General features: G+C 32.1%; 1 protein-coding gene across 1 annotated transcript in view; it reads right to left on the bottom strand.

Annotated features, from left to right (window-relative positions):
• The window catches only part of LOC105051323 (uncharacterized), a 33,730-nt gene extending 22,275 nt beyond the window's left edge, over positions 1-11,455 (bottom strand). The window contains exons 1-4 of the mRNA XM_010931695.4: positions 11,251-11,455; positions 11,107-11,151; positions 8,871-8,912; positions 2,383-2,502 (exon numbers count right to left, since the gene is read on the bottom strand). Of these exons, the coding sequence (XP_010929997.1) occupies positions 2,383-2,502; positions 8,871-8,912; positions 11,107-11,151; positions 11,251-11,347 (304 nt within the window). The 5' untranslated portion in view covers positions 11,348-11,455. The remainder of the gene's footprint in view (positions 1-2,382; positions 2,503-8,870; positions 8,913-11,106; positions 11,152-11,250) is intronic.
• Between the last annotated feature and the right edge of the window lie 13,317 nt (positions 11,456-24,772).

The raw sequence follows: 24,772 nt of genomic DNA, 5'->3' as shown, positions 1-24,772 counted from the left end.
GTGATCATGTACTTGGCATTAGGTTTAGTTTAGCGTATGTAGTTTTACCAATGTTTTTTAAATCTTCAAAATTTTTTAACCTCTTGAAATGTTAGTTTGTTAACAAGCACTTTCTTAGAGCATCGACCTTATTTCTTTTGGTGCATCAATTTATGTTCCCTTTTATTTTGATAATTTGACAGCATTTTTTAAGCATATAAACATTTTTAATTAATAAAAAGTTAAATAATTTTGCAATTTATGATAGTTTCGTGCCTTGGCCTGGTTGGAACCTAAGCACGTACAAATCACACCGATTGTGGAGTAAATTTTGGTACCACTAGTGCAGAAATAGTTGTAAATTGCTCAACCTAGTATGAAAACCTTTCTAGCAACTGATCCCTCTTCCTCTTGTTTCCACCTTCAAATGCTGAGAAATAAATTGGTCAACCTAGTATGAAAACCTTTATAGCAACCGGTCCCTCTTCCTCTTGTTTCCAACTTCAAATGGTGAGGGAGGGAGAGACAATCACCCTTAGCCCACTTCCCAAGTGGACCCAAGCATACCACTTGGTTTGAGAGTGGTCTAGGGTCAAATCAGCATGAACTGACCTTGATACATCCAGAACTGCTCAATACTTCTTCAGACTTCAATATAGGCAGTTTGGACAGCTTTCATCCAAATCGAGCTTCCCTTTATCAAGGAAGCCTTGGTACAGTATGTACCAAGAGGTACATGTCAAACTGCTCAGTAATTTAAAGCTTGGACTAGATACCATAGATTAGCAATCTACCTTAATCGACATGCTTGTCCCTGTTATATGAGGTCAGATTAAAGGAGAAAAGTTGTGATCAATCAAAGGAGCCTAAGAAAGCTCAATGGTAGGTTCTCAAACTTATAATGGATCATAAACCCTTTGAATCAATGTTGAATTTCTGGACAGGCATCTTGGAACAAAAGACAAACCTATCTCAAAATCTGAAAAACAAATCGATGGGCATGGACTACCTTATTGCTTAGCAGCATAAATCCATGAAAACACCAGACAACCTTCAGAAGTACCTCTATTCTTCCAACTTCCAAAGAGCCTTGTCATAGAGGAAAGAAAATGAAAATTAATATAAGGAATTGCATTCATAGCAACAGAAACTACGAGCCAAATACCAAATTGAGTCAGAATCCCAATACCCAACGACTATATGACTACATGATTCATAGAATCTGTTTGCCCAAAGACCATAATTTTCAGCTAGAATCATGTCAAAGATAAGATTTTCCTCAAATGACATCAAATGATTCAACTTAACAATTAAATCATATCAGAGGAAAAAAATGCCACACCATTTGCATGTAAAAAAACAAGACAGCACCATGGGCCTTATAAAGCATGAGGAAGCAAATGTATGTGAAGTGATCAGAAAATAACTGATTCAGTATACGAATATAGATACCTAACCAAATCATTTTTTTCAATTCACAAATTTAAATGTGGAGACCTAATCTGTCAGAGTTACCTTTCAATACTTAAAAAGTATATTAGACTATTAGTATCAATTTCTTCATGAGTTATATGGATTATAGCTCTACATATTTTTATATGTTAATTAAGCATGGTGTTGGGCCGTTGGCAACTTACAGACTACAAGCAGGTACCTGAGCATGGCATCAGTTATATTTATAATACAAAATTTGGGTTTCTTAACATGTCTGAACACTTGGATACTTCATGACAATTCTTCACACTTCAAGCTAGTGAAACAGGATGTATCAGAGTTTCAAATCAACTTCTAGCATTTATACCTAAACGTAATCAGTCTAATGTGAATTTCAGTAAAAGTTTTATCAATTCTACGAAACTATGAAACAATTGATCCAAGAAATTATCAATTATTCTCTAAAATTAATCAATAATATTTACAGACACATCTATGTAATAATATGGATGTGTCCCATTGTCTAATTATGAATGTTTCCATGTCCTAGTCTTCTGGAGACTTGGCCACTTGACACTTGGATCACATGTCCAGGTAAATTTTGACAAAGAGATAAAGATTTGCTTGTAGAAATAAGTGATTAATTTAATACTCTGATCAAATAGCAATCTTTCAAAATTCAAACAGTATTCCTGATTTAACACAATTTCAAACCCATCATAAGATATGTCAGTTAGAAATGGTACAATACCCTCATTCAAAGGTTTCAAGGAGTAGAAAAGAAAGCTATTAGTGTATCAGGAATGAAAATGTAGCCGGCAACAAATCATTTTCCTAAATTTTATTGAGAAAGAGTGAAAAAGAAATTGCCAGCAACAAATCATGTTCCTAGAGTTTATTGAGTAAAGCAAATAAAAATAAATAAGCCAAGTTTCCATTACAGAAACACATCTCACTTATCGAACAAACCTTGGAGCTCTAGACCTGTATCTGCAGAACCAATCTTCCACAAAAATCCTTTATCATCCTTACCCCCTGTAGCCACAAGAGATGCATCTGTTGGACTGCAAGCGACAGTGTAGAGTTCATCTACATCAACACAGATGCAACAGTCAGAAAATTTTATGAGTTGATTTAAATTATTTTTATATCAGTAAATAAAAGGCTAACAGAAGCACTGCAAAGCAAAAACAAGCATGATTTCTCCAAATCAATCATAAAAAAGAGCCTTATGAAGTTGTGCAAACATAACCAGTTTTCAGTTTAAAACCAGTGCAAACCAAATATGATGCATAAGAACAGCAAAATGAAACATGCAATGAAAATTTGGTTTAGTAAACTTGAGCAGATCAATCCCCAGATAGAATGTTTCACTGTGCACTCTTATTACTAATGATTATAAAAACAACTAATATCATTAGTTTTCTCCTCATCCATTTCCATGTATTTCTCTTTTTTGATCCTTAAACCGTACCAAGTGACTTGGCTAACTAGTCTACATTCTATAACTTTAATAAGAAAATGTACAGTTTTTTAAGGTCTAATAACTAGAGATTAAACTCCTTAAGAAGAAAAGGATAGATAAAATGTTATCGGACTTGTCACCTGTGTTAGCCAAACCACTCAACTTAACCTAAAGTACCTGAACTGTTATAGGGCATGTCACTTGTGTTGGCCAAATCACTCAATTCAGACAAAAGTATCTAAACTTTATACTCAAACCAAGGTTCGTTGTCTCAATACTAGACCCCATCTCAGTACCATCATATTACAATGTCAGTATACGGTAGTATGAGACGGTGAGGCAAATCAAGTGTCGATATGATACAAGACTGTACCAATACGATATGCCTCATACAATATGATACCAACGGGTACAGCAAACCTTGATTGAAACACAAACACTAGTATGATACTAGATATGGTTCTTTAAGAAGAAATTCTTAGACATTCAAGGGATCCAATGCATAGACATGCATCTGGAGATGACAAAGGATTGAAATGTCAGACATACCAAATAAGATGGCATACAGGGGGCTGGTACACCCTAGAAAAGGCCAAACTAGTCAGATTCACCCATATTAACCCAAATCTAGGCAAATCAAGCTTATATTTCCACAGAACCAGACCTAACCAAGCAGTACCACTCCGTATTGCATGGAATGACCTTTCAATCTGTTTTCATCTTGCTCTCCACCATTTCAAGTTTGGAATGAACTAAGGGAGAAGAGATGGGTTATCTAAGTATGCTTTCTCTGAGCTTCAAGCAAGAATTATCGATTTTAAAGGCTAGAACAACGTCATGGCTAGGTAAATCACCTCTTCTTTTATAAATTTCTTGAAAAATCCAAGAATAACTTGATCTTGAATTGAAAGCAACGTGTTCTTATATTGTTGGTGGGTTTAATGGTCCTTGTTCGCCGGAAACGAAGATCTGGAATTTTGGTTGATCACTCTAAAATGGCCTTTAATCCAATGGTAAGATTGCTCCATTATGACCTAGAGTTCATGGGTTTGACATAAAGAAACAACCACTTTGCATGTGGGGTAAGGCAACATATATCTGACCCACCCAGACTTCGCAATGATGACAGCCTTGTGCATTGCCTGCCTTTTTATCACTCCAAAATCTACAAGCCCTCTATACACTCCATGTGGCATAAGATGAGGTGCTATATTATATTCAAAAGATTATCATGGCTGTTCAATAATATTAATATATCATAAATATTGTGATTTCTTTATTAATTGTCAAATCAGTGTGAGATTTAGATTATTTCATCTTGAAAATTGGGCCATTGGTAGTTCTCGATGCCATTCGTTAATGCTATGATCTCCCATAACCAAAATGAATTTGAATTGTTAATTTTAACACATATTTTAGATGTACCCTTAATTCCAAATTATGTGATGTTATGTCCTAAACATGCAATATAAAACTTCAACACATATCAAAATCCATAACTAGGGCACTTAAAACAGTTCATGGTGTTCATACAATAAATAAACGATAAGAAAAGGGCAAAGAAAGCAGTCTTGGAGGCCAGAAAAAGACATCCTTGGGGTGCATTAGCCATCTCAAAGTGTACCACTCAATAGTTTTTGTTGATACTACATGTGATAGATGTATACAGCATGTACCATACCCACCCTTTGGTTGATGGGGTTTTGATCCTGGATATTTCAAACTTTGCACACAAAAAAAAAAAAAAAAAAAAAAAAAACAATTACATGGTCATACTACAAATCCTAAGAAAAAAATCCCAATCTAACAACCTAATTGTTACTATTATAAAGATCATTTAAATCCATGTGTAATATGTCCATGTAGATCACAACAAATCATCTACGCCTCTAATTAATGCTTCGTCAACAAGTAGCACATGCAACTGTACCATTTTATGCAACCGTACCATTTTATGCAACCAGAGTCCAACACATGCAAAGAATCTCATTTTTCTTGGATCGAGATGTGAACATGGGAAATGAAAGAAAACAGAGGGATCTATCCATCAATTTTCTTTCTACTTTTCTACAACTTGATGGATATCTACTAATCTACTTTTACAAATATATGATGGTAAAGGTTTTGAAGTCAGCCTCAAAACCTAAAGCTAGGCCTCCTTAACCCAAAAGAAATAGAAAATTATGTGATCTTCGCTTCTCATGCACCTAAGTCCCCCCACCCCAAAAAATAAAAAGAAAAATGCTCTTCTCACAGTTAGTATCTACAATTCTGAAGAGATAAAAAATTTCTGACATTCCTCATTTAATTGCAATACTCACAAATTCAAAAAGATTTCTGAAATGGTTCCTCACATGCAAGGTAAGCCGAACCAACCCAAACCACCCAATCTGGGGCATACCGACCTAAACTGCAATATCAGGTTGGTTTGGAGGTTCATCCCAGGTAAAGGGTTCGAACCATTCTGAATTGAGGGGAAACCAGCATAGTATCAAGTTTCAAGGGTTTAACTTGGAAAAGGTCCATACCGGCCCAAATTGAGCATAATCGCTTGCAAGGTTCGCCATCTCAGTATAGGACCCCCTACTAGTACTATCTTATTACAGTGTCGATACGCAATATAGTATGAGACAGTGAGGAGTATCAAGTATCGGCATGGTATGAGACTACATACCAGTTCAATATCAGTATAGTATGGTATGCCTGGTATGATATGGTACTGATCGATACATCAAACATTAACCGCTTTTTTATGCTTGGTTTGGAGTGGTTCAGACCCCTTAACTTTTTTATTTCCCTTCTCCCTTCCTTTCTTTCTTTTTCTTCTCCCCCCTTCCTGTCTTTCCTTTTCTTCTTCTTCCACCTTTCTTTCTTTCCTTCCTTTGTTCTCCTTTCTTTCCTTTTTCTTCCTTCCTTTTTTCCCTCCCTTTCTTTCTTTCCTTTTTCTTTTGCTCCCCTTCCATTCTTTCTTTCTTTTTCTTCTTCTTTCATTCATTTCTTTCTTGTTTCCTTCTTCTTCTTCCCTTCCTTTCATTCTTTCATTTTCTTCTTCTTTTCTTTCTTGCTTTCTTTCTTTTTCTTATTCCCTTCCCTTCTTTCTTTCATTTTTCTTCTTCTTTCCCCACATATACTATGTAGCCACAATTCAAATACTTCAAAGTTCAAACAATCATAAATCATAATGATCTAAATGCATCATGTTCCTCGACAATCTACAAGGATAGTATTATAACTTAAAGCATCTAATGATATGTAAATAAATACAAAACTATTGGATTTGAATGTTCCAAATTACTGCAAATGTGTCACAATTTCTTTCCTTTTGACATGTTGTCATATTAAAAGCTCTAGTTTATATGTAGTTTGTCCTTTCACATGGTTTTAGCCCTAATGGTATGATTTTTGTTAATTCCATTGCAGTTCTTTGAGCATTAATGGTTGTAGCCTGAAAATGTTATTGCAAATAATCAAAGTGCTTGATGACATATAAATTCAATCTTACCAAGTCTAATTTTTATTTTCACTTGAAGGAGACATCATGAGCTAGTGCTATACAATTCTGTGAGATAATATCTTAGAAAAAGCTTAGAACATTTAAAACTTAATAAATTTCTTGATATTTATTAGCATGGTTGATCACATAATCGAAGAGTTAACATGGTATTGCTTTTGGGTTGTTCTTAGAAGCTTTTGATACAAGCTACCTACAACCATGGTTGGAATATTACATATATCTAATCCCATTGGATATTCCTTAGAATTTCTAATTACTACTAGTTCTTTTCAAATTTCAATATTTAAAATATCTAAATTTGCTGATAGGAAATTTATTAAGTAATGTGAACATCCATGGAGCCTTTACTAGGTACTTTTGAAGAGTAAACGAGGCATTTTTGGGTGCTTTAAAAGAACAATACAATACTTTTAAATATCCATAAACCTTAAAATAATCCTTCAAAACAAAAAAAAAATGAAAAAACAAAAAAAATCCAAAAAAATGATGTACCAGTATGCAAACGTCAATACGGTGCATTTCAGTATAGTAACATACCAGTTAGGTAACGTACAGTACCTAGTACCGAAACTATGGACCTTGCTCACATGTGCATCACATATGTTAAGACTGTAGTGAGAAATAAAAGAAAAGCGAAGCTGGGAAAGCATTTGTGGACCTAATTTTAGTATGCATGGGAAAAGAAAAAAGAAACAATCTAGGACTCTATTTCAACTTTTGAAACAAAACTGATAGGGAATAAAGCATATTAAAAGTTCAAGCCCAACAAAAAGGGAGCTTCACTTTTCTCGACCAGCCGCATGAAGGTAGCCTCATTCCTTTGCCATTATATAATAGATATAGGTACAACAAAAGACATGATAGTACTTAATGCTTGGTCAATCAGATTTCCTACAGTTTCAACTAAAGCTAGATATGTTACAATTTTAAACACTACAAAGACGCTTATCTTTATTTGTGGTCAATTCATTAAATCTGCTTTGGCAGACTCCACCAATTCCCTTTCTTTTTCTTCCTACAAAGTGTCCTAACTATTCCTAAAGAAGAGAGGAGAGGGAAACAGAGAACGAGAGGTAGGAGACAAGTGGAGGTAAGGAGAACGAGATAGCAAGGGGGTCAATGGTTGAAAAGGAAAATTCAGAGAAGAAAGATGTGACAATGGTGAGGGAGATCAAAAAGAAATGAAGGAAGAAAGGCAAAAAAATGGAAGAGAGAAGAGTAGGAACAAGGTACTTGGAAAAGAGTCCTTTGCCACCTCCTTCGTTTGTCCTCTACCATGACCTCATGCTACCAGACATCTTTTTACATCTAGAGGCTTGACCATCCTAAGCTCGCAACAAGAGGCAAGAAATTGTTTCACCATAACAAATTTGCACATGACATGACTCATTATGCCAGACCTAGAAACTTAACTCGACCCATGCACCTGAAGCATGCAAGAACCAAGTCTGTGTGAAGCATCTAGGCACCCGCTACGTGGCCCATTGACATGGAGGGGAAGCTTCGAACATAGGGTGGGCATGGAGCCACATATGCACGAGTAGCAACATAAACCACTTTCTACATCAGTGGAATTTTTGTCCCAATTACGAATAAAAGTATGTTCCTTAGCCTCATCAAAATTTTCCTATTGTTAAGAATTTGTCCCACTCCATTTCTACCCCATGGTTAAGAAATAAAGAGTTGATCTATGCTTCCAAGTTCCATAAAACAAAAGCACTATATGGTATAGTCCACTATCTACCATTCTTTTTGACCATCATATGTCATTACCATTAACTCCTTATAGCTCTAATTCATTGAGCCCTCACTTGGTAGAAACGAAGGTGAAAAAGGGCATTACTTTTACCAAATTAGTCGCAACAATACCTAAGCCCAAGTTCCCTGAGCAAAATTGGTGAAAGATGATCAAAAAGATCAATCTTTGGTACCCAAATTGATATGAAAGGAAAGGCCATGTATGGAGCAAGGTCCTGCTGATCTATGGGATTTAAGTCTATCAAACAAACAAGTTGTTCATGTGAATATCATGTTTGGCTCAACTTAGGCTCACTTGATTAGTAAATGAGCTGAGCTAGAGCTAGGCTTTATCCACTTAAGCCTGTCTTGATTAAGATCAAAATAAAAATTACTATGTGAATAAAAAAATATATTACACTTTAGTTAATATGTATAGATTGAAAATTTATCTTTACTTTACAATTATTAAAGACAAATATAATTTGCATCAAAAGAAAATATTCCAACTATAATACTGAGATACAATGATAGAAATTCATTGCAACCAACTCTAATGACAGTCCCCATTTTTGTTTATAAGATTATATCAATCTTAACCTTTTCTAATTTTTTCTATCAAAACTGAGCTAGTCCATCCAAATTGTTAGTAGAAAGCAAAGAAAATGCAAGATGAAATGACCAATAGGGACCCATGATCTTATATCCAAAACAAGCCGAGGCATCAAGACAAGAACTTACCTGAATGGCCCCTGAATATGTAGACAGAATCATCAGCTTCTTCTGAAACAAAAAAAACACAACGCGTTAACCACTAATCTTGAATAAAAAGATAGAGATGAATAAAAATGCTAATCCATAGTAACAATATATCAAACAGAAATTTTATAGCCAATCACGTATAAAAGAAGAAATCTTCAATAGGTTATATATAATCATAAGGGGAAATTTAAACTTGCACGCCTTGTTATAAAGTTTTTGCAGGTACCAGAAAGAAGCAAATTCAACAATGCCTAAAATAAAAAGAAAAAACAACAAGAAGCCAAAACAACTATATTCCCCCATAGCAACTAGAAGAAATTAATCAATAGACAAAATCCAAGTTCATCAATAGATTCTAGATAAAGTAGTAATTAGGCATGCAAATGCATGTAGGATCAACAAATAAAACTTGTAATCAGAGAAAGGAATGTTTATCATAATGTCTAGATTTCTATTGTAGAAAATATTATAACATCATAATGAATTATTGTCTGTTCTATAGAGTGAGGGGAAAACTAGAACCATATACTCTAACCTTTCAACGGAACCAGAGCCTTACATTCTTTATTCTGTTTCTTATGATCTCAAATAATGCATTACTTATTTATCAAGAAAAAGAATAAAACATGTTATCTTCCTTGTCCGCTATCATAATTTTCCTAAACCTAAGCTTCCACTTCTCAATCTGCCAGGAAAGGAGTTATCTCCCACCAGACCAAGCTTTACATCAGAATATGTCAAAAAAAACACCTCATGCTAAAGAAAAAGCACAGCATATATTAGTTGGTTGTTTATATTGGTCGAAAACATAAAAGGCGTCCACTTCTGACAAGAACCAAATCTAGGTACCAAGAATCAAGTAACCTTCACAGGAAAGAGATAGAGCAACCTCCAATCATACAACTAAAGAACTGGAAGAACAAGAAACAGAATACTTATTTTGTTATGTTTGTTTAAACAACTCTTCTTGAGGCTTGTTTTTCAGATCCATACCAATCTACATCATAGTTTCCAAACCAAAAAGTTCCATATCAGAAGAGTACCTTCCTTTAGATTGTGCTTGAACTTTTCTCTAGTTGGAGGTTGAGAATTGGACCTCTCCAGTTCAGGCACTAAATGAAGAGTAACTAGAGGGAATCCCAAGTCCCATATTGATAGTGTAGAGAGAGAGGGGAAGAACACAAGTTAGGAAGAGTGGAAGACAACCGGCAAAGTCATAGCTGAAGGATTTGAAATAGGTATTGGAAGAAATTGATTTGGTATAGTAACAAATATGGAAAAGACTATTAAAAGAGGTACTACTGCATTGTAGTTTAGAATTTTTGGATGGATAAGATTAATTTAATTATATTTGATGGTTGAAATTGTTCCTAGACAGAAACATTAGCACTTTGATATATTACTAGCAGAAAATATATGTGCCAACGCACATTTATGATGAAAACTATAACAAAGAAGTTAAATATTTGACACTGATTTAAGTAATGAAAACTTATATGAATTATATTAGCATAACATGTAAGACATTTGAAATTTTGAATAATGAGGTTTTAGTGTCAAGGAAAAAGAAGAGTTCCTTTTGATTATTAAAATGCATATGATGGGGCTATTCCATCTAAGCTTTTGATTAGTGTACAAAAAGCACACTTAGTTGATCAAAAAGGAAAAACAATAATTAAGTAGTTTCGCAATCTAAAATACACTCAAGCGCATTTAGCCCACGATTGGCAATATTGGTGCTTTCACGTGATACCGGTACCTAACCAAAACTCTATGTTACAGGCATACTGAGTCTTGGTACGCTGGGCATACCGATGCTACACCAGCAATGTAGCGATATGAGGTCCGGTACCAAGATTGAGAAACTTGATTTGACCTCAAATGCTTACCAATGAAAATCAACGATGGACCTCTTGGAATAAAAATTGACACCATGGATCATGATTTGTTGTGCATAAAATACCTAGAAATTTTAAAAGACATTTTGAGATTTTTTTTTATCCATGCAACTATGAAAACAAATCATTACAACTAGAAAGAGTTTTTCTCGTGTCCCAGGTATCGTTTTTGTGTTCCCACACAAAGAAAATCGTTTTTTTGTTTCGTCAGATGAACCAACTCTATTCAATAAATTCACAACGGCCACTCCAAAAAAGTAATTTGAAATTTTTTTTAAAAAAAAAGACAATCCAAAAGAGTTAACCAAACTACATACCATCGTCGACATCGGGATCCATCTCATCGTCCCGGTCCGGAAGATCTGCATCATATTAAAAGAAGAAAAGGCAAAATTAAGCGGCAGATGAGAGAGAGATAGAGAGGTATTGGAGAGGAAAGAGCAAAAGAAGGGATTTTGGACCCTCTTCGTCGATGGGGATCTCTTGGATGATGTCTTCGTCATCCAAGAAGACCTCTCCCTCGTCAGAGTCATTGCCGTCAACGTCGTGTACGCTCATCTCTTCTCTTCGCCCGGCGGCCGTGGCTCGGAAGCGGCGGTGGAGGTTTTGGCAGTGGTTTTCCTTTCCAGTCAGGCCTCCGGCTTCGCGTTTTATTTCGTCGCGCGACGGCGATAAACGGCCATAACTTATGGTCCACCCGGATTTTAACCGCCTGGAGCCAGTCGCTTGGCGGTCCACTCAGATTTTAACCGCCTGGAGCCAGTCACTCAGGGCCCATCCCGCCCTTGGCGCAAAATCAGACAAGGCTAGGATTGGCTCTGCTCCAACCCTACTAGACCAGATTTTGTCCAACACACAATGGATTTGGGGCAAATAATAGTGAAACACTTCTTGGATCCGAATAAAAGAAAAGCTTATAGAGTAGGTGGAATTTTTTGAATATTATTTTTTTTCTCTTCATTTTTTTAAATGCAGGTGAGGGGGTTGGCTGCTAGTTGACAACTTCACAAATTTACTGCAGAAATTAATTAGGAACCATGCATTTAGTCGAATTATTATTTTTTAAAAAATTATATTTTTGAGATTGATATGATGAAGATAAAAAGAATATGATTTTATATATCTGTAATGGATATCATTGCTGCAAAACTTTGGATGAGGTCGGTTGGAGATTGAGGTAGAGGTCGGTTTGGAGATAAATTAAGAAAAACTTCACCACCGGCAACCAAAAGTCCACTTGTTAGAATTTATCTAATGGGAGACTCTTCGATACTTAAGTTAACCGGAGTTTTAGAAACAGTGGAGAAAAAAAAAAAATTTCAAAAAAAAATTATCTGAGGGTCCTCTTCTCCCCTCTTTAAGAGGAGAGTCCATTAACTGTGATCCTGAGTTTCCTAAACTTAATTGTGGTGTCTAATAATGGCCTGCAATATAGGCAATCTTAGGTGCACATTGTAAATAGTTATTATGCCCACGATATAACTACTATGGGCCATAACTATATCCTTGGTGGTAGAAATCTCAGCCCATATTCAAGTGGACGATGGAAAAGGCTCTGGAGATTTAATTGGATCAAACTCTCTCTGAATGCACTAATCGTCGATAAAGCCTCTAAGAAGCTACATGGTTGATATCTGGGGTCAGAAAGTTGGTTGCCTCTACAATAGATACCAATCATCCATGATTTGATTGTCAAACTAACCTGAGATTGAGTGTTGGTTAGTGGCAGTGATGCTAAGATAAAAAGCATAATGCACTAGTTTGATTTTTTTGATCAAAGTAAAGAAAAGGCCTGTACATTTTACTTAAATATATTGATCAAATAATAACAGTTCTACTCATTCATGCAAAGGATTTATCAGTTTCATGAGGATCTCTTATAACACTTTATAATTATTTTATTCTGATTGAAATACCATATTTTAAATGGTTAGCTATTAACTTTATATAAATTAATATAGTGATTGATTTATGTAAGAATGCAATGGCTTATCATAATTTTATTGTACACTATGGGGATCAAAAATATTGGATCGACAATGCAAACCAAGATTTTTATTCATATTTAGGAATGATGGCTGATTTGTATTGACTCATTAATAAGAGGGATGTGAATCTTACTATCTTATCTAATTATGAATTTTTAATTAAGAATAATAATGAGCTATATATAAACTCATTTGTAAAAGGATTGTGAATCTAAAAAGATTGTGAATCTTACTGTCTCATGTGATAGTGGGTTTTTAATTACGAATGATAATGATGTGATCCATATATTTAGCACACATCAAAAAATTGAGGAGATGTACTTGTTTGATAAAGATAATATTGATAATTCAGTTTCTTCTATAATTATTTCTTCTGTATGGAATGCAAGTGAAGTTCAAGTTGGAGGTCAAAGTAGAGGATAAGTTGGAGGAGGAAAAGTTGAAAGAGATATTGGACATCAAATTAGAGAAAAAGTTGGAGGTCAGGTTGGAGATAGATATGAGAAAGGTGATGGTAGGAAGAGTACACTATTATATATTGGTAGAAAAGATGATATGCCTAAATTATTTAAAAAAGTTTGTCCTTTTTTGACTAGATAATGATGACTGGATGATCACGAAAGAGTCAAATGATGGGGATGAAAATGATTCAATTGATGGGGGTGATGTTGAGAGATTTGCGGATGATAGCAGTGATAATCAGCCAAATGATGTGAAGTATATTGAATCAGTTGATCCATTAAGTAGTGATGAGTTATCCAATTATAAGTTAAGAAAAATAATTTTTTCTCACTGAATATAAAAGATAATTCATTTAAGATTGTGGGTTGACAAATTATGTTTGAAAAAGGACAGCTATTTGTAGATGTACATGAGTCTAAGAATACATTGAGAGATTATATAGCCCTAGGTGACTATGAACTTAAGAGGGATAAAAAATAAACTTGAGAGAATGACTGCCCACTGCATAGGTCAAAGAGGTAATTGAAGAATTCATACATCCATTACACTTGATAGTAGCACCTTCATGATAAAAACCTTACAAGGGCAGCATATATGTGTAAGATCTAAAAGAATAATAATATGAACTCTAAGTGGATAACCAAGATATTAAAGCCTCATTTAAAGATCGATTCACATATAAGTTAGGAGTTAATGTACCAAATTTTGACTGAAAAATATGGTGTCGAGCCTCATATGATGCAGCTGTATAGAGCAAAAAGAAGGGCACTGAAAAAGGTTAAGAGAAAGCATAATGAATCATAATCTAAAATGCCTAGATATACTAAACTACTTCAGACAAAGAATCCTAGTACATTTGTGAAGATACAATTATATCAGAGGGCTATACAATCTAAAGTATTCCCAATATTTTAAAGGATCTTTATATGCTTTAAGGCAATAAAAAAGGATTATTTAGAGAGGTGCAATCTTTTTTAGAGTTGGATGGTGCCGTTTGAAAGGATCTTTTGGTGGTGTACTACTTTAACATTTTCAATTGATGGGAATGAGGGACCATTTTTTGTGGTTTATGGTGCAGTGAAGATTGAGTGTAATTAAGGATAGATGAAGGTTCTTTTTGAAGCATTTATATCAAAATAAATGGCTCATTAATTATCGTATCTAATAAGCAAAAGATATATAGTCTTTCATATTCTGTGCTTTAATTTACTGATAAGTTATTTGATAAGATAATTTGGTTTACATTTTAGAGCTTTGATTCAAATATATAGTTAGTTATCTTCAATACCAAGATAATATAGTCAATAATATAGTCTTCATAGCAATACCAAGATGCATGTGTAAACCTTGTAATATAATATAGTCTATACTCTGATGAAGTAAATATTTGGTATGTTGCATGAGTCTAATTTTGTTTATAAAATGTTACTCCTAATCTACTATTTTTCATCAAAGTAAAGATAAGTAGTTTATACACAAATTGAAAAGTGCAAATATCATAATGCCAATACTTTGTTTGTGTTATACCTACCTTGTAGCCGGACTTTAGATTTGTCCTGTTGGTGTGAAGTCCTTTAAATAATTAATACATTCAAACCCAATAATCCAATTTCTCTAGTTATACCTTGTAGTTGAACCTTAGACTTATCTTGTTGGTGTAAAGTCCTTTAAATAATTAATACATTCAAATCCAATGATCTAGTTTCTCTGGTTACATGCTATATGCTTGAGGCAAAATGGGAAGATTAATTATAACATAATATAATATTGTGCATATGAAAATAGCAATAAGCATATGAATATTCTGTTTGGTTAATAATTTGCTTACAAGTTGTTTAATTTGTATTATTTGAATGGTTTACTCATACCGTCGAATCTATATGTAGGATTTAGTTGAGCTAGTTTTCAAAATATTTTTAGATACCAGTCATCAATTTTGTGCTAAGTATCTGTATAAAAAATCATATCAAAGTTTCTTAATCTATTACAAAAGCATATGACCAATTGTAGTTTGAAGATGCAATGAAAAGAATGAAGGACTCTGATGTCGAGGCTCATCAATACATGATGAAAATATCTCTATCAATGTAGGCAAAGTACATTTTTTATCTAGAAGCTTTTATCCAGAGCTTGGAGTGACCACATCATAAATGATATGCAAGTCTTTTAATCAATGGGCGGGAAAGTTTAGGAGCAAGCTTATTCTTGGATTGCTTGAGAATATGAGAATGAAGTTGATGAGTAGACCATAAATGAGGTATATGAAGGGATGTGTTTGGAAGGATAAATTAACTCAATTTACTAAGTCTAGGTTGGATAAAACCATACAAGGCTCAAAGCTCTGTACGTTGATATCAATAAGTAAAAATTTTAAGTATTGGAAAGGACAAAAAAATTTGCTATTAATTTGAGTAAAAGGAGCTACACATGTGGTGAGTAGAGATTATTGGATTATCATACAAACATGTGGTGCTATGTGTTGATTATACAAGAAAAAATTTAAAAAATTATATAATGAATATTATAAAATAATAAAAATATTTAAAAAAATAAAGCTGTGTGATTCATCTATTATTTGATATTAATCTTGATCCAAAAAATAATAATAAAAATTTACAACCTCCGTCTCTCAAAAAATTATCTGAAAAGCCAAGAAAGAAAAGGAGAAAGGAAAAAGATGAACTTATTGAGAGAGAAAGGCAAACCACTATGAGGTGTGATAATTGCAAAGAATTTAGTCATAATAGAAGAATCTGCTAGCATACTCCTATAACAAAAAGGGTATAAATTATCATATTTTTTTAATTTTATTACATCAAATTACTTAAATAATTTTTTTCTATTTTTTATAAAAAAAATACAAGAACACTCTTAAAGCCAAGCTAACATATCCCATCAATCTTAAGTATCTGATGGAACACCTACATATGGATCTACCTTAAAAGGAAGGGGTGGATTTGCTTTAAGAGGAGGATTTGCTTCAAGGGGTATATCTGCTTTAATGGGTGGATCTAGTAGAAGGGGGAGGCCTCGAGAAAATGGTAGAGGAAGTGGTGGATCTGGTTCAAAGGAAAGGAGTGTATTTATTTGGAAGCCAATAAAAATAATATTGGGGGATGTTAAAGTAGGATATTTATATTGATATTTCTTTCTCCTTTTGGATGTAAAAGATGGTTACTGCTTTTAGTACCATATAGTCATCTGTAATATTTGATTTACATACTTGTTAATTAAGGATTGAAAATCTTCTATTCTTTTTGATGTATTAATTAATTAACATATGGAAATATAAAACTTTGATAATAAACACTATTACATTCAATATAGTATATTGTTTCAGGTTGTCAGTACATATTTCAGTTTCATAAGTTGTGTTACATGTTGTTTTATATATTATTTGCAAATCATATAATTAATTTCAGTTTATCATTGTTAATAGGGTATATCTTTCAAAGCATATATTGTTTATAGATGTTGTTGCAAATCATATGTTTCACAGCACATGTTGTTACATCTTATTGCAGCTCACATGTTATGTTACATGTTGTTTTAGAGCATATGTTGTATTACATGTTGTTTTTCATGTTGCATTAATTCCAACTTATCATTATTAATAGGATAATGTAATGGCTAATATTATTTGAATGTACTATTACATGATGCAATCATTAGCTCTAACTTATCATAGGAGCATAGAAATTCAATAGGCAATTAAACTTATGTAACTTTTGATAGCACATCGATCAGGCAATTGAAGTGAGGGCTTATTGATTTTGATCTAGAGATAAGAAATCATTAACCATTGATTAAGAATGTCAAATATTAAATACCATTGAGATCTCAAAATCACTAAGATGATGGTACATATTTTAGCTTGTATCTTTTGTGTTAGATAGAAGGGATAGAAGGGATGCTATGTTCAGGTACTCAGATAGAAGGGGTGCTGTGTCAGATAGAAGGGATCCTTCTAGAGAAGAAATGTTGAGAAACTCAGAATTCTTGCTAAGCAATAAATTGAAGCTAATGAAACTTGATTTTTAACTAAACAATGGTGGTCACAAATATGGTAAGGAGATCTGCTGATATTACATTATTGTACAAAAGGTCAAGATAAAGTGATATTGAGAGTTTTGCTCAAAATCTAGAAGGATACATATTAATTATCAATCACTGTTTAATCAAAATGTATCATATAAATAATAGTAGTACACAGTCATAATTAAAGTTCTCCATAAATAAGCGAAATTCAAGTTTTACACTATGTGCATTAATAATAATCTCCAAATAAGAGTCATGATTTTACTTGCATAATAAAAGAGCTAAATATTCATACTTTAAATATGCAAGATTATATAGATTACATGAGGAACAAACTATTCCATAAGATTATATAGATTGCACAAGAAATTCTGAAGTTTGGTGCATGACTAAAATAACACTATAGTCATTTAAGTTCAGCATTCATTATAATAATAAGTTTTTCAAAACTAATATAATGATGGTCATTTAAACATAAACACAAACAAAAATAAGTAGTGCCATCATTCTAATCAAAAGTCTATTTGTCATGGCACTACTCACCTACAATATTCTTAACTCTATCCTTAAGTTACTAATTTCTCTTCTTATATCTCAAATTGAATCATTAACTAATATCAATGAGTGAGTTTTGGACTAATCATTTGTAAACAAATATCAATCGACAAAATGATATTCTTTACAACTATAATATAACTTGTTTGGATTTTTGAGAACTTGAAATTTTTATTGATGCTATGCGACCACAATGACACCGTTTGTTGAAATAATCTGGCCACGATAAGTTATTCCGAGAAGCTGTATTGAGTTGAGATATTAGGATGTCCTACAGAGAAAACAAATAATATTAGTTCATAAAAAAATAAAAGTAGATAAAATGATATTAATTTTAGATCAAAAAATATATTCTACTAACTCGATTTTTGATTAATTATGAAATTTAAACCAGTACATCATGTTCTACAATTGACATCTTGTCCTACCATATTCAGTTAGATTCAATTAATTACAAAGGTCGAAATAAGCAAATTGACATGAAATTTAATTAATCCAATAAGTTACATTTAATTAAATTCAAACACTAAACATCTGATACATTCAATTAGAGGCCTAATAAACTTCATTAAACCACTAGTATATGTAATAACATTAATTTCAATGATAAAAATCTGATAATCTTTAACAAATTCAAGTAGAGCTCTAATAAATTGCATGTTAAAAAAAGACATTAAAAGTTTCAGTTTAAAGAGCAAACCTAGGGTTTCAGTGTAGAATACCAACAGGGATTTCAATACGTCCATTGGCATTAGATGAAGAGGGTGGGTCGAAAATGGAGAGCATGAAGTCAAGTCGAAGGAGAGAACTTAGAAGACAGCTTGAGAAGATGTCGATAGTACATAAGAACTGTAGAGCAGAGACACATAAGAGTAGGAGATTGTTGTTGCATGAGGAGAAAAATGAAACTAGAAATGAAGGAGAGGAGATCGATTTCTATAGGAGGGGAGAGTTCCCACTTCATCTTGCTCATTCTTTATTAAAGATCATTTCAATTATTTCATAAAATTATTATGATGTAACATTTGGGTCCTATATAGGATTAGTGATTTGCCTAACAACATGGATTAATCTATAGGCTTAAAATAAATATGAAGGGTGTAGGTGCAGATTTTTCAAACTATTAGATCTAAGTGTAATCTCAATCTAACCTTAAGGGGTTGTTGTAATTTATTCAAAAAAATATTATAATTTTTTCTTATCCAATCTGTCCAACCCACCCCATCTTGCTCTATCCTTATCCTAAGACTCTATTCACTTAAGATAAGTGTGAGATGGGTACAAGTAATGTCCTAACTAATCTATGACCATTCTCACCCCAATTCTCTTTTTCTCTTTATTTTTAGGTGATTGCAGATGAGTCCTGTATAAAAGTGAATTATGTCAATTAGACATAGATTATAAAATCCAACCCACTCCAAAGCAACTGAAATTAGGGGTGCAATAGGTCGAATCAGACTGGATCATAAGTGACCCCGATCCGATCCGGTTCTTTGATCGGATCTGAATATTGAATCCAAACCCAATCATATAGAAAATCAGATCAGATCGGGTCAGATCCATAATCAAATTTCTTGACCCCATAAATCATTCAGATCGGATCAGGTATATGTATAACCTGACCCTAATCTATGAAATGTGAGTTTGGTTTGGATCCGGATTGGATCCAAGTCAACATAGAATTGTCTTGAATATTTATTTTCTTTATTTTCTTAATGATTCTCTGATTAGTCTTTTTCTTCATTTTTTTAATGATTCTCTGATTAGTCTTTTTTGAACCTACGATTTTGACACTCTTTTTAACACCATGCTCTGCTTCAATCACCTTGATTAATTAAGAAAAATGGTATCAAAACTTAATTCCTCAACACCTCTGCATACAAAGCTGAATTGGATTCTATTATTAATATCACACTCAATAAAATGATCAGTCACAAGAGCATCTTTGCCAAGAACAAAGCTGAGTCACATTCTTCACACTTTACAACCATCTTGCTATTGATGGTACACTCATGTCTTGAATTTCAAAATGCAAAAATACTATTGCTAAAGATTTTATCGAAAGCATAAGAAGATGCAAAATTTGGTCATTGGCAGACACTTGAAAACCTCTCAAGATGATGCCTCTATGTCTGGCTCCCGGATCTGGATTGATGTTTTAGATAGACTTGATTCTAGCTCATTTAGCTCACCAATATTCAATTCATCATCATCGTCATCAACAAGCATTTCTTCTTTATTATCTACAGAAGTTAATGTACTTGGCCCCTCATGCCGATTTCTATTTTCCACTTGAAGGGAAGAAAAATACACACATGTTTTAATAGCATCAATGTAGAAGACGTGCATAGAGAATGTAGCTAAGCTATTTACTAGTGCAAGTTAAAAGATCCTTTGAAGCCTGTCTTAACAAAAATGAAGTTTAGTCATGAAGAACTCTTAAAGTCTTTCTAAAACCCTTCATACAAGCTCTACAAATACTTAGAGACCAGTCCCATGCTAACTTATATCTCTATCATTAAGAACATTTAATACCCTTTAGACACTCCATAACGTCAGGCTCTAAGAACAAGAATGATAACAATATTATATGGCAAGGCATATGCTAAATAATTACGGCGATAGACAGACATTCTCAAGCCATCAGTACAATAATTTCTAGATAATCATCAACCACTTCAAAAGGAGTATATATTCAGAAAACATTCATGACAGCAAAACTTACAAATTTAATACATAAAATCTATTCATTGATTCAAGCAGTTCTATATCTGAAGCATTATTTTGACTACAGCAAGATTTGAAGGAATGTCCAAAAGAGCTTTAAAAGTCATGGACAACCAAAACAACCAGAGGTATTTTGTTGTTCTATGATGATAATTGTCTTCTCATACTACATTATATCTGAGAGAATTAGCAAATGGTATACCATCAACTTAATAACCATATATCAAAAAAGATTAAAGAATTCTATGGCAAAACTATAGGGGCACGTAAAATTAATAAACTTTTTTAATTTTTTATACAGTCCAGAACATCATATTCCATATTTTTTTTCTCTCTTGAACATGTAAACTTTGATCTTACAAGTTATAATTAACAAGACAGATCTAAAAGGTTTACCACTGAAAATTGCCCAGAGACTCATATAAGCTGAACAAGAATCAGAACAATTGTCATTGAAAAGTATAACACAGACTAATATCATTAAAAAAAATATACAATAGGTCATAAGCATTTAGACTAACTTAGAATTCATCTACAACTTTATAGAATTATTAGATTCAACAAATAGCTAACTTAGATATTGTCATGATTATAAAGTACAAATATAACGACATGTCTGACTTATATTTTAAATCAAAGTCACTAAACCAGATACACTCTATAAAAATATCTACAATAAAAAGCTCCATCCTCCAACTTCGATGCTTCATCGAATGACTGCGATTTGCTTTTACCATTTTGGCTGGGTTATTGTTCCACTCTGACTGTAGTTTGTGCATTAACAAAAGTGATATCATTAATTATTAGAATTATAAAATAGGTAAAAGTAGATCATGAAAAAATAAACTAGTTTAATATAGTTGGGATGTGTATACTAAGATGCACATTAGATAAAATTTCTGATTTTAATGAATAAAAATAAGAATTTTTAAGTTGAAAGTTATCATTGTATAAAGATCCAACTCCCTTTTCTTACATAAAGTATTTTAAATTCCAAGTATAATAAAATTATATAATAGATCAACAAAAATAACTATCCACAGTATAATAAGCCAAGGCCTTCATAGCTTCTTATGTAGTTTAGCCAAAATCAGAAGGTAAGTAAAATTCTAAAATAATCATTCATTCATTGCAAATTGCCTTATCTTCTAACATAATCATAGAAGATTAAACATAAAATATAATATAAATATGATATTTCTAAAAGAACTGTAAGGCAAATGAGATCTCAAATAGTATTCAAAGGAAGAAAAGTAAAAAGTTATATTACCAACTAATTACTTTACCAAGAATATTTAAGATAAAGTTTAACAATATAGACATAATAATGAAAATAATTGTTACCAGTATAAGCTAATTAGTAGTATCAATAACTATAGCTATTTCGTAATCTTCAATCTTATAATTCAGATGAGGAGGTGGAGCCATCTACATGTGAAAAATTATGAAATTAGAAATTAAAAAATTTTAATATACTAATATATGATAAAGTTTATGAATATTCTAGAAATTGAATCTGCAAGATAAGGTAAGATGTCTCGAAGCCAATCTTGTGTACATATCAAGACCTAAACTATATCAAGAAATAGACTACTACAAAAAACATCCAAAATTCTTCTAGCAGTACTGAAGACAGACTCGGATACAACAGTAGACATCGAAATTACCAATATATCACGAACCATCCTAGGCAATATTGGATATTTTGATTCATGAATTCTCTAGTAGTCTAAAATATCAAAATTATGATCTCCTAGAGGATGAACTTGTTTAAAAAATAAAATATATTGTAAGTTATTTTATTCCCAATATAGTGTTATATTTTAATGCAGATATACAAATTAGAGATCATAAAAGATCTCTTCTAAATAGATCTCAAATTCTGACTAGATGATTGGGCAACTTCTTCTTCTTGAATAAAATCTTTATAATCTTGTATGAAAAAACTCTTATCTTCTCTATCTTAAGATGTAGACACCATCTTCTTCACTTGAACATGAGAGTCATATGTACCATATAAAATTATACAATGATCATAAAGACTTTAAATAACATTATGCATCTTATTGATCTTAGTTAAAGCATGATCACCATTACCATAGATTTTCTGAAAGCAATACTTAATAAGCCTTATTTTATGTCTTGGATCAAGAACAACCTCTACGACAAGAATGTGAGAACAATCTTTCTAATACTTATCGAATTCTCTTGTATTTTTAAGGCCATCATCATCACAACTACATTTAAACTCCTAAATTCTTAAATTAGGAGCATTTATACTCTCCAAATCTCATAGAAATTTAAATTTGTAGTTGTATTTTTTTGTTTATGAAAAAAAATTAATTATATGATGAAAAATCTTTAAAAAATTATAAATAATAATACCTCAAAATTAATTTTAAAAAATTATAAATAATAATGCTTCAAAATTAATCTTCTCAGTTGATACATTTTTAAAATTAAAATCCTAGACCTCAAGTCATATAAATATATTCTTGAATTGTATAGCATCATTTAATATAAGATATGTAGAATTTCAATGAATAGATACATCTATGTATATCCTTTTCTTACCATTCATCTTTAATTGTTTGATAATTTTTATATATATTTTCAATCTTACTAGAGATAACTTTATAAATTTAACAGTCTCTCGGATCTTATCAATAGCATCCTCCACCACCTTCAATCCATTCTTTATAATCAAATTAAAAATACACAACAATGTATATGAAAGAACCTATCATCTAAAAGTAAATCTCTTTTAACTTATCTTTGAAGTTCTATGGCTACAACTGTGTTTGCTGACAAATTATCAAAGATAATTGAATCTAACTTTCTTTCAATGTTCCAAGATAAAATACAACTTGCAATGCATTCACTAATGACTAAAGTCGATGATATACTTTTTAAGTTTTTAATTATTAGTGATATAATATACAGTAAGACACATGTATCCCAATGTCTGATTTAATGTCTACATATCAGATGTTAAGCTGATTCTCTTATAGTTTGCTTTAAACAACTTTTCTAATCTTTTTTTCTTTCATATGTTTTAAAACAATCAGATACCAATGTTATTCTTAAAATAATATAAAATTTAGGTCTAAAATTTTTAACAAATATCTAAAAAGCTAGATGTTTAATTATTGTAAGTGGCATCTCTTGTAGAATTATCATTCTTGCAAGGTCTTCACAACTTCTTTCTTGATCAAATGAATAGGGAGTCAATTAATTCAACATAACACCATCTTTTGACATTACATTATCTATCAACTGTTTCTATCTCCTATCAAGATATTTTTTTTAACTTATAGTTTTTTGTATGTTTGTGAAGATGATTTGTTCTATTTTTAAGATCGGTTGAAAATATAAAATGATAATAATTATATTTAATTTTATTTTTTTAGTTTTCTATCTCAAAATAATGATTCCATATCTCTTATCTCTCTTTTTTGCTCACTTTGGAGCTATTTATATTAGAGGATTGTGTAGGTTGAGAACTACTATAACCAAGTATGCTTGAAACTTTAGCTATATTTTCATTACTATCCATCATACACGTTAATCTATTTTACATAGAATTAAATAAAAATATATAAGCATGAAATGCAACTAAATACAATAGAAAGATAAAATAATCTTATCCCTTGTTCCTCTCAAATATCTTACAGTATCAAATTAAAACAAGAGAAGGAAAAGCTTTCATGACAGACTAAATAATCTAAAAATAAGAAAATAGATCCATGCTATAGGTATCACATATTAAACAAATGACAAGAAAGATAACAATCTTTGTATAATAGATGATTCTCAAATGTACAACATAACAAATCAGTATAAAAGATAATCAAGGATAAGAAATCTTAGACATTAAAGAAAAGATACTAAAAGAGTTTTAAATATTAAAAAATCATAATTTGTTAAATAAAAAAAGTTAATAAAAAAAATATATAGATTATTAAAAAGGCACTAGCTTTCTAACTATAAATTTGAAAATCCAAAATCTTAACAACTTTAAAGAATTAAAGGAGACATCTAATAGCAATGCCCTTACTTAGTAAATTTGTTAGAATATCAGATCTTTTCTACTTAACATTAGTTTTATTCTCTAAATATGCACCTCTCCTATTCATTCCTTAACTCATTCATCCATGAATTATATTCTCGCTATTCTTCTTTTTGGTAGGAGATAGTTTCCTCTCCCACTTAA

The sequence above is a fragment of the Elaeis guineensis genome, chromosome 9, assembly GCF_000442705.2.
Source record: "Elaeis guineensis isolate ETL-2024a chromosome 9, EG11, whole genome shotgun sequence".
NCBI lineage: Eukaryota > Viridiplantae > Streptophyta > Magnoliopsida > Arecales > Arecaceae > Elaeis > Elaeis guineensis.
The sequence above is the reverse complement of the archived record's forward strand: the minus strand, read 5'-3'. Positions and strand labels throughout refer to the sequence as shown.